At 45.4% G+C, this 12196-nt stretch overlaps 1 protein-coding gene across 1 annotated transcript in view; it reads right to left on the bottom strand.

Moving 5' to 3' along the window:
* LOC126144870 (Down syndrome cell adhesion molecule-like protein Dscam2) overlaps window positions 1-12196 on the bottom strand; it is a 549485-nt gene that overhangs the window by 316536 nt on the left and 220753 nt on the right. The window contains exons 8-9 of the mRNA XM_049915521.1: window positions 9894-10045; window positions 9080-9358 (exon numbers count right to left, since the gene is read on the bottom strand). Of these exons, the coding sequence (XP_049771478.1) occupies window positions 9080-9358; window positions 9894-10045 (431 nt within the window). The remainder of the gene's footprint in view (window positions 1-9079; window positions 9359-9893; window positions 10046-12196) is intronic.

The following is a 12196-nucleotide window of genomic DNA, read 5'->3' on the forward strand; positions in this document are numbered from 1 at the left end:
CACTACAGTTTCTGTATGAACGAAGACAGAAATTTTGGGTAAATTTAAACTTGTTCATCGAAAGTAGTTTATCTCGGCACCATGGGCCTGCGGCAAGCTGTATTACAGAAGGTGCAAGGTTCTTTCGTTCGCGTTGTGCTTTAGTGGATATTTTTCCGCTTTCTCTGTGTGCAGTATAACTCCTCGATGCGGCGCCTCTCGTACACCAAACACTTCGGCTACCACGGTTACAGATTCGCCCACCATACGAACGCCAAAAATTTGCTTGCCCACGTCGGAATTCACTTAGTTCCAACACAACGCTGTTCTGACAACTGCTGAAACTTGCAACGAATTGAGGGCTTTGCACAGGTGCCGTTCATGGTCAAATACAACAGCGCAATCTGCAGTTATGTTGAAGAGGGCATTTCTTGTGGTGTTTCCATATTTTGTCCAAGCACTTTATGTGCATGCATGTGAAATGCACTGTCAAAATCGGATGTTTCTTATACTATTGGAAATATTGTAGTCTCATGCCTAAGTTCACTCTTGTAGAAGGTAACGTCTTATGAAACCACATAATTTTTTAAACATGTATTTCACATCAGGCAGTGCAGGCCTAATAAACGAGCTCTGACACAAAGGAATATTTCAGTTATGATCTACGACACTGTCACATCCTGCAGAATACAGCGTTGCTCTACAAACAGTGACGTCGTCATACGGAGACAGTAGGTGAGTGTGTGCTGTGCTATCACATAACTCCGTCGCGTGATGTCAGTGACATGGATACAAAGTAATTGGTGACGTTATAAATTCATCTATTAAACAACGTAGGTTCCTAAGAAAGGCGTGACAAATGATGATGATCATTACGTTAATTTTTCTTTCAGTTTATTTGCTATCCTTCGACAATGACATGGCCAGTTTCCTTCTACATGCTTGACCCATTGTGGTATGTATCTGTGCCTATTGATATGATGTATAACTCCGTTTCTAAATTTGCGCATTTGATACTACACACATCAAAAAAAGTTTTGCATCACCCCGGTTCCCAAAACTCCTGAAGATAGACGTTGAATGTGGACGTTGCATCACAGACACAGCCGCTTTGACTGTCCAGAGATGTCACTAAACCCGCCCAAAGATGTAAACAACCATGCATGAGCAGCGCTTATTAGACGGAGGGGTCGGACACCGATCAGTTCCACTCATTCCACCGGGAAGGAGATACACGGCTCGTGTTGTTTGTAGTTCAACCATACCTAGATGGTCAATACTGCGATTCGGTCGCGTCCGCATTGTTACTTTGTGCCAGGAAGGGCTCTCAACAAGGGAAGTGTCCAGGCGTCTGGGAGTGAACCAAAGTGATGTTGTTCGGACATAGAGGAGATACAGAGAGACAGGAACTGTTGCTGACATGCCTCACTTAGGCCGCCCAAGGGCTACTACTGTAGTGGATCTACATCTACATCTACATACATACTCCGCAATCCAACATACGGTGCGTGGCGGAAGGTACCTCGTACCACAACTAGCATCTTCTCTCCCTGTTCCACTCCCAAACAGAACGAGGGAAAAATGACTGCTTATATGCGTCTGTACGAGCCCTAATCTCTCTTATCTTATCTTTGTCGTCTTTCCACGAAATATAAGTTGGTGGCAGTGAAACTGTACTGCAGTCAGCCTCAAATGCTGGTTCTCTAAATTTCCTCAGTAGCGTTCACGAAAAGAACGCCTCCTTTCCTCCAGAGACTCCCACCCGAGTTCCTGAAGCATTTCCGTAACACTCGCGTAATGATCAAACCTACCAGTAACAAATATAGCAGCCCACCTCTGAATTGCTTCTATGTCCTCCCTCAATTCGACCTGATAGGGATCCCAAACGCTCGAGAAGTACTCAAGAATAGGTCGTGTTAGTGTTTTATAAGCGGTCTCCTTTACAGATGAACCACAACTTCCCAAAATTCTACCAATGAACCGAAGAAAACTATCCGCCTTCCCCACAACTGCCATTACATGCTTGTCCCACTTCATATCGCTCTGTAATATTACGCCCAAATATTTAATCGACGTGACTGTGTCAAGCGCTACACTACTAATGGAGTATTCAAACATTACGGGATTCTTTTCCTGTTCATCTGCATTAATTTACATTTATCTATATTTAGAGTTAGCTGCCATTCTATACACCAATCACAAATCCAGTCCAAGTCATCTTGTATCCTCCTACAGTCATTCAACGACGACATCTTCCCGTACTCCACAGCATCATCAGCAAACAGCCGCACATTGCTATCCACCCTATCCAAAAGATCATTTATGTAGATAGAAAACAACACCGGACCTACCACACTTCCCTGGGGCACTCCCGATGATACCCTCACCTCCAATGAACACACACCATCGAGGACAACGTACTGGGTTCTATTACTTAAGAAGTCTTCGAGCCACTCACATATTTGGGAACCAATCCCATATGCTCGTACCTTAGTTACGAGTCTGTAGTGAGGCACCGAGTCAAACGCTTTCCGGAAGTCAAGGAATATGGCATCCGTCTGATACCCTTCATCCATGGTTCGCAAGATATCATGTGAAAAAAGGGCGAGTTGCGTTTCGCAGGAGCTATGCTTTCTAAAGCCATGCTGATGCATGGGCAGCAACTTCTCTGTCTCAAGGAAATTCATTATATTCGAACTGAGAATATGTTCGAGAGTCCTACAACAAACCGATGTTAAGGGTATTGGTCTGTAATTTTGAGGATCCGTCCTTCTACCCTTCTTATATACAGGCTTGTGCTTTTTTCCAGTCGCTCGGGACTTTACGTTTGGCAAGAGATTCGCGATAAATGCAAGCTAAGTGAGGAGCCAATGCAATAGAGTACTCTCTGTAAAACCGAATTGGAATCCCATCAGGACCTGTCGATTGATTTATTTTCAACCCATTTAGCTGCTTCACAACCCCAGGGATGTCTATCACTATGTCCTCCATACGGGAATCTGTACGAGACTCAAACGGCGGTATGTTTGTACGATCCTCCTGCGTGAAAGATTTCTCAAATGCTAAATTTAAAATTTCAGCTTTCGTTTTGCTGTCTTCCGTTGCCAGGCCAGACTGATCAGTGAGTGACTGGATGGAAGCCTTCGACCCGCTTACCGATTTTACGTAAGACCAGAATTTCCTTGGGTTTTCAGCAAGATCTTTTGCTAAGGTATGACGGTGGTGGTTGAATGCTTCGCCCATTGCTCTTTTTACAGCAGCACGAGTCTCTGCCTGTCCTCATTCTACCGATCTTTCTTGTACCGCGAGTGCAACTGTCTTTGCTTCCTGAGCATTCTCCGAATTGCGCTGTTAAACCACGGTGGGTCTTTTCCGTCCGTAACCCACTTTTTCGGCACATACTTGCCCAATGGGTGATTTACAATGTGTTTAAAATTTGCTCATAATTCTTCCACGCCCATCGTACCGGAAGTAAATGAAGTCGATTCATTTACTAAGTGGGATGCTAACAGCTGCTTATCTGCTCTTTCTAGTAAGAATACTCTCCTAGCCTTCTTGACCGACTTTTTAACTTTCGTAACCATAGTCGTAATGACAACATCAGGATCACTAATCCCTGTCTCAACACCGACACCGTCGATGAGGTCTGGCCTGTTCGTGGCTACCAGATCCAAAATATTTCCATTACACGTTGGCTGTCGATTTAGCTGCTCAAGAAAGTTTTCGGATAGTGTGTTCAAAAGTAATTCATACGACGGCTTGTCTGTACCACCTGTAATGAATCCATAGACATCCCAGTCTATACTAGGTAGGTTGAAGTCGCCTCCGACTAATATCCGGGTACTTCTGCGATACAGAATGTAGACCCCCTTTGAATGATTCTAGAACTGTCACGGTGGAACCTGGTGGCCGGTAATAACACCCAACAATTAACTTTATTTCCCATAGCCCTGTTAAACCTGTCCAGATAACTTCACAATCACACTATACTTCGACCTCAGTAGACACAATATTTTTGTCAACTGCAATGAAGACACCACCTGCTATGGTGTCTAATCTGTCTTTCCGATACACGTTCCAACCCTGACAAAATACACTCCTGGAAATTGAAATAAGAACACCGTGAATTCATTGTCCCAGGAAGGGGAAACTTTATTGACACATTCCTGGGGTCAGATACATCACATGATCACACTGACAGAACCACAGGCACATAGACACAGGCAACAGAGCATGCACAATGTCGGCACTAGTACAGTGTATATCCACCTTTCGCAGCAATGCAGGCTGCTATTCTCCCATGGAGACGATCGTAGAGATGCTGCATGTAGTCCTGTGGAACGGCTTGCCATGCCATTTCCACCTGGCGTCTCAGTTGGACCAGCGTTCGTGCTGGACGTGCAGACCGCGTGAGACGACGCTTCATCCAGTCCCAAACATGCTCAATGGGGGCAGATCCGGAGATCTTGCTGGCCAGGGTAGTTGACTTACACCTTCTAGAGCACGTTGGGTGGCACGGGATACATGCGGACGTTCATTGTCCTGTTGGAACAGCAAGTTCCCTTGCCGGTCTAGGAATGGTAGAACGATGGGTTCGATGACGGTTTGGATGTACCGTGCACTATTCAGTGTCCCCTCGACGATCACTAGTGGTGTACGGCCAGTGTAGGAGATCGCTCCCCACACCATGATGCCGGGTGTTGGCCGTGTGTGCCTCGGTCGTATGCAGTCCTCATTGTGGCGCTCACCTGCACGGCGGCAAACACGCATACGACCATCATTGGCACCAAGGCAGAAGCGACTCTCATCGCTGAAGACGACACGTCTCCATTCGTCCCTCCATTCACGCCTGTCGCGACACCACTGGAGGCGGGCTGCACGATGTTGGGGCGTGAGCGGAAGACGGCCTAACGGTGTGCGGGACCGTAGCCCAGCTTCATGGAGACGGTTGCGAATGGTCCTCGCCGATACCCCAGGAGCAACAGTGTCCCTAATTTGCTGCGAAGTGGCGGTGCGGTCCCCTACGGCACTGCGTAGGATCCTACGGTCTTGGCGTGCATCCGTGCGTCGCTGCGGTCCGGTCCCAGGTCGACGGGCACGTGCACCTTCCGCCGACCACTGGCGACAACATCGATGTACTGTGGAGACCTGACGCCCCACGAGTTGAGCAATTCGGCGGTACGTCCACCCGGCCTCCCGCATGCCCACTATACGCCCTCGCTCAAAGTCCGTCAACTGCACATACAGTTCACGTCCACGCTGTCGCGGCATGCTACCAGTGTTAAAGACTGCGATGGAGCTCCGTATGCCACGGCAAACTGGCTGACACTGACGGCGGTGGTGCACAAATGCTGCGCAGCTAGCGCCATTCGACGGCCAACACCGCGGTTCCTGGTGTGTCCGCTGTGCCGTGCGTGTGATCATTGCTTGTACAGCCCTCTCGCAGTGTCCGGAGCAAGTATGGTGGGTCTGACACACCGGTGTCAATGTGTTCTTTTTTCCATTTCCAGGAGTGTATTTCAGAACTTCCTATCTCAGGGTTCAGCCAGGTCTCACTCCCGAGAATAATTTGCGCGCCACACGCTTCCTGGAGGGCAGTAAATTCAGGAACTTTATTCCTAACACTCTACAAATTTACTGCTAATATCTTGATAGCTGAAGTGTCTTTACACTGACCGCTACCTACGGGTTATGGCTCGGAGGAACCCTGACAGCAACGCCACATTGTTGAATAATGCTTTTTGTGGAGCCACAGGACATCGTGTTACGACTCAACCTGTGCGCAATGGGCTGCATGATGAGTAACGTCACTCCCGACGTCCATGGCGAGGTCCATCTCTGCAACCACGACACTATGCAGCGCGGTACAGATGGGCTCAACATCATGCAAAATGGAACACTCAGGATTGGTATCACGTTCTCTTTACCGATGAGTGTCGCATATGCCTTCAACCAGACAATAAATGGAGACGTGGTTGGGGGCAACCCGGTCAGGCTGAACGCCTTAGGCACACTGTCCAGCCAGTGCAGCAAGGTGGAGGTTCCCTGCTGTTTTGCGGTGGCATTATGTGGGGTCGACGTACGCCGCTGGTGGTCGTGGAAGGCGCCGTAACGGCTATACGATACGTGAATGGCATCCTCCGACAGATAGTGCAAGCATATCGGCAGCATATTTGCGATCCACTTGTCTTCATGGGCTACAATTTCGCGCCTCCTTGACTTCCTTCAGGATAACGACATCGCTCGGCTGGACTGGCCCGCATGTGCTCCGGACATGAGTCCTATGGAACATGCCTGGGACAGATGGAAAAGGGCTTTTTATGGACGACGTAACGCACCAACCTTTTTATGGACGACGTAACGCACCAACCACTCTGAGGGATCTACGCCGAATCGCCGTTGAGGAGTGGGACAATCTGGACCAACAGTGCCTTGATGAACTTGTGAATAGTATGCTACGACGAATACAGGCATGCATCAATGCAGGAGGACGTGCTACTGTGTATTAAAGGTACCGGTGTGTACAGGAATCTGGACCACCACCATTTAAGGTCTCGCTGTATGATGGTACAACATGCAATGTGTAGTTTTCATGAGCAATAAAACGGGCGGAAATAATGTTTATGTTGATCTCTATTCCAATGTTCTGTACAGGTTCCGGAACTCTCGGAACCGAGGTGATGCAAAACCTTTTTTGATGTGTGTATATGGAAGTCTGCGAAATGTGGGAACTGTGATCAAAAACATTGCGTTAATCATGTAACCCTGACATTCACGACAAATATCACCTTGGAGATAGAGAAAGAAGTTGTTCTCTCGTTGCTGTATGTGTTGATCCGTAGAAGATGTGACAGTGTGCTCTAGCGCACAGAATGTACAGAAAGGCTACAAATACAGACAGGTATTTAGATGTCGCTTGATTCCAATAGCCAGCTAAGAGACAGGCAGTGTTCAGCGCTCTTGTCTTCGCGTGTCTTCCATATGGCTCACAATAACAGCTTTCAATTGAAGATGACTTCCTTACAGGATATACTGAAAGGGAAGTGCTATGCTGCAATGATGGTTTTCCCACAGATAGAGCTTTCAAGCGAAGTGGTACTAACGGTAATTACACTACCGGCCATTAAAACTGCTACACCACAAAGATGACGTGCTACAGAAGCGAAATTTAACCGACAGGAAGAAGATGCTGTGATATGCAAATGATTAGCTTTTCAGAGCATTCACACAAGGTTGGCTCCGGTTGCGACACCTACAACGTGCTGACATGAGGAAAGTTTCCAACCGATTTCTCATACACAAACAGCAGTTGACCGGCGTTGCCTGGTGAAACGTTGTTGTGATGCTTCGTGTAAGGAGGAGAAATGCGTACCATCACGTTACCGACTTTTAAAAAGGTCGTATTGTAGCCTATCGGGATTGCGGTTTATCGTATCGCGACATTGCTGCTCGCGTTGGTCGAGATCCAATGACTGTTAGCAGAATATGGAATCGGTGGGTTCAGGAGGGTAATACGGAACGCCGTGCTGGATCCCAACGGCCTCGTATCAGAACAGTCGAGATCAAAGGCATCTTATCCGCATGGCTGTAACGGATCGCGCAGCCACGTTTCGATCCCTGAGTTAACAGACGGGGACGTTTACAAGACAACAACCATCTGCACGAACAGTTCGACGACGTTCGCAGCAGCATGGACTATCAGCTAGGAGACCTTGGCTGCGGTAACCCTTGACGCTGTATCACAGACAGGAGCGCCTGCGTTGGTGTACTCAACGACGGACCCGGGTGCACGAATGGCAAAACGTCATTTTTTCGGATGAATCCAGGTTCTGTTTACAGCTTCATGATGGTCGCATCCGTGTTTGGCGACATCGCGGTGAACGGACATTCGATGCGTGTATTCGTCATCGCCATACTGGCCTATCTCCAAGCGTGATGGTATGGGGTGCCATTGGTTACACGTCTCGGTCACCTCTTGTTCGCACTGACGTACTTTGAACAGTGGAAGTTACATTTCAGATGTGTTACGACCCGTGGCTCTACGCTTCATTCGATCCCTGCGAAACCCTACATTTCAGCAGGATAACGCACGACCGCATGTTGCAAGTCCTGTACGGGCCTTTCTGGATACAGAAAATGTTCGACCACTGCCCTGGCCAGTACATTCCCTAAATCTCTCACCAATCGAAAACGTCTGGTCAATGGTGGCCGAGCAAATGGCTCGTCACAATACGCCTGTCACTACTCTTGATGAACTGTGGTATCGTGTTGAAGCTGCATGGGCAGCTGTATCTGTACACGCCATCCAAGCTCTGTTTGACTCAATGCCCAGGCGTATCAAGGCCGTTATTACGGCCAGAGGTGGTTATTCTGGGTAGTGATTTCTCAGGATCCATGCACCCAAAATGCGTGAAAATGTAATCACATGTCAGTTCCAGTATAATATATTTGTCCAATGAATATCCGTTTATCATCTGCGTTTCTTCTTGGTATAGCAATTTTAATGGCCAGTAGTGTGTGATAGTACAAAGGTCGATGAACCGCCTTCTCTCTGTGTAAGGTTGCCACTCATTTGCAGTGTTATTGCCCATTGCTTTCAGACATAAAAAAATAATAGACTTTTCCGTTGTGAAAAGGAGGCGTGTGATTACCTCCATACAATGGGACACTATAAAGTGACATGTGGCTTTCGAAAAAGTGTATAGAGGCAAAACCGGGAGGTTAATAAACGAACTGATGAAGTAGCAAGCAAAGATTGAAATCTGTAGTAGTGGAACCTCATTACTACAACCAGGATACTTAGTAGACAAATAATGTAACATCTATAGAAGGGAGTCTGAGAAGCTGCTGAGATCTCTAAAAAAGATAGTAACTTCAACTGAGATATCGGCTATGGGCTTCCAGTTTGTGCCTTCCCGTCTTCAGGAATGTATGTAACCAGCGAGGAGGGCCAAATCTTCGACTTGTAAAGAAGATATTAGAAGAGGAACGTAATGTTGCCTGTCAAAGCAGAAGATTTGACTTTCAGTTACCTTAATCCATCTCAGTTTCAACTTCAGAGGTACTAGTCTATGGTGGTGGTGTGTACGCCGTTACTCACTGTCGACGGCCAGCGCCACTTCCCCCCGGGCGACGTCCCCCTGAGAGCCCCTCACTGTGCAGACGTAGACGCCCGCGTCGGCGGCCGGGTCGACGCGCAGGATGTGGAGGGCGGCGCCACCGTCGCGCAGCTCGCGCCGCAAGTCACTTGTCAGGGGGACTCCCCGGCGCTCCCAGGAGACGCCGCTGATTGGGTAGCCGGCGTACGGGCAGCGCAACGTCACCTGCCCAGACTCCACCGCCCGCACCGGGCCCGGCAGGGGGCGCACGTAGGCAGGACCTGTGGGACGAAAACAGCAATCTCTGACGGAACGTGAATGAACTAACTTCACCTCTATATTTTTAACCGACACTTCTTTTCCAAATGTTAAGACTGTCTCATTCATTTGTACCCTTCATCCCTGGGTACCCTTCAATCTGGCGTCCTCAGTAATCTCTTTGGTATACTCCAAACTTTGTGTCACTCTACAATAACTTTTCTACACTTTTTTCTCCGTTTCTCATATCAGTTTATTAAGTCACTTGACTTATACTCAGGGAAACTGGTGTACAAATACAAGTCTGGCTGTTCAGATTTAAGTTCACCATAACTTCCCTAAATCACGATTTGGACAGTCCCTTTGAATATCTCAAAATATGGTTTTTATTTCATACGGTGTATCGTAGCCTGTTCAGTTGATGTATATTTCTGCAAATTATTGACATTACAGGCCTAATTTTTATAAACACAGCTTCTGTTGCTGAAAGAGTAGAACATAAAGTTAGAAACGAGGACTATCTCTCTTTTATAATTCACGCCAGATGTAATTACTGACCGTAGATGTTAAGCCTGGCCTCGTACTGAACGGTGCCCATGGAGTTGGCAGCACTGCAGCTGTACAGGCCGCCATCTTGGACACGAACCGTCGAAATGTTTACATGACTGATGACGTCACCAGCCTGATCAACGTACTGTCCAATTGTGTACCTGTAAACAACAGTGAAAACAATATTTGCATTGAGCCACGAAATGGCTTGCAACTATGTATGCGCTATATGTGAAATCTATAGGTGATTTGAACGACGTATGAAACGAGCCAATTTAGTCTCTATGTTCATTTACACAGGATGAGGACGAATTTCATTGACAGAGTTTTGGATATTGTTCAGGGACATTTGACAAGTATGTCGATATAAAGAACCTGTGATCTTCAGGGTAATTGCAAATTTCTTGTTGTGGCCATTTTTCGCACGAAATACTTAATAAAATGCAGTAGTTGGCAAGAAAACACCGTTTGCATGCTGAACTTGAATTTTATTTATACGTTTAGATGCATTTCGCCTTTTATAACAACGCATCCTTTTTTTAGATGTAAAACGTTCATGCAGATATTTTATAATACAGTGAAAATGTATTTACAGTAATATGTCGAATTAATCACTTGACGATCATGCAGTTTTTCCCCTACGGAAGACCGGTTGGAAGTCGCACTCTTTTCCGTGTAGAGTAATTTCGTAACATATCATTAGTTCAATTGACTTTCTGTATCTACTGTTTCATTTGTTTCTGTAAGTGATGACTTTCTTCGATTTTTTTTAATTTTCGATCAAATATTTGAGCGGAGTGAAAACAAGACTCCGTAGAAATTACACGATGTATTTTTGTCTACATTTTAATATACAAACAAAGAGTGGGAAATTGACAAATGAGATATCAAAACGACTAGCATGTGGTCTAGCTCAGCAAAGAAAAATTTAATTTCGTGAAAGTAATCAGGCTAATTAATAAAAATTTAATTATTGGTTTGAGAGAAAATTACAAAATTGATTTCTGAGCGAATTTTTGCAGCTAAAGGAAGAGTAGGAAACAGATAAATGGAATATCAGATTGACAAACATGAGGTTTCGTTTTGCAACAAGAGGTTTAGATGCTAAAAGTAATCTAGGTTATTGACAAGTTAATGATTTGTGGGAAAATTTTTGTCGGAATGTTCACAGCCAAACGAAGTGTGAGAAATTGACAGATGGGATATCAAATCGACCAACGGAAGTATAGTTTTGCAGAAAAGGGTTTAATTGCTTGAGAGTAATCAGAATAATCAAGAAAAATTAGAGAGAAAATTGAAATGTTTGACGAACAGCTGCTGCTAGCTATATAAATGAAATGTCAAAAAGTTCATCTCTTCAAAGCGCATAAAATGTTACATTACTGTGATATTTAACTGTCAATAAAAATTACGATTTAAAAAAAAAATGAAATTGATTTGTATGAAAGTAAGTAATAAAATAGATTACAGAAATATTTGTCGTGCCTTTGAATGCTGCTCGAACCAATGTACAGTAAACGAAGTACCGATAGAGAATTTAAATTTCAATGTTTAACTTGGAGTTTTAGACAGTATGGGAAGCTGTAGAATTACTTTTTAATTAGTAGTATTTATTTTGCTTTTAAAATTATTTCCGACATTTACTGAGTCAGAGATTCCATATTACATCCTGTCTTGTAGTTTCATCTGTGTGAACTTATCGAGGCATCTGCTGACGTACAACCCCTGTTTAATTTCGATAGCGATTTTTTATATCTATTTCTTTTGTGTAGCGTTCGCTGGTTTTTCTTCTGTTCCGTTCCCGCTCTGATTAGGTACGTACGCATTGTCATGACTCTCTGAATGAATCTGTGTTAAAATGTACCTTAAGTGCTTATAATATAGTCAAAGTTAAGTTTACTATGATTTTAATTTCTAAATTTCAACCCTCCATGTCACTTTGTTATTAACGTTTTATGATTTATATTTTTCAGACGATCACGGCTGGAAAAGAGGCGACGACGACCCGTTGTTAGTGGACGTATATGGCCGAACACTTCTCGTGTTCAGTCATTAATTTCAAAACGCGTATATCGCTCCACGTCCCTGAGATGTGTGTGCCGATCATTTCATTTGCATCTTGCCGCGGTTTTCACACGAGTGACGCAAAGAATGATTCGGCCCTCCGTCCACTAACAGTGAAGTCGTTGTGTGACCCACATCAGTCGGACACAGGCCCCTCTCCGTTCAAATTATTGATGGTGGTCCGTGTTTCATTTTTTAATCTATACTAGCCGCTTCACGCCGAACTCGGCACGGAGCGTTGCTGTTTC

This window comes from Schistocerca cancellata, chromosome 1 (genome assembly GCF_023864275.1).
Source record: "Schistocerca cancellata isolate TAMUIC-IGC-003103 chromosome 1, iqSchCanc2.1, whole genome shotgun sequence".
In the NCBI taxonomy this organism is placed as follows: Eukaryota; Metazoa; Arthropoda; class Insecta; order Orthoptera; family Acrididae; genus Schistocerca; species Schistocerca cancellata.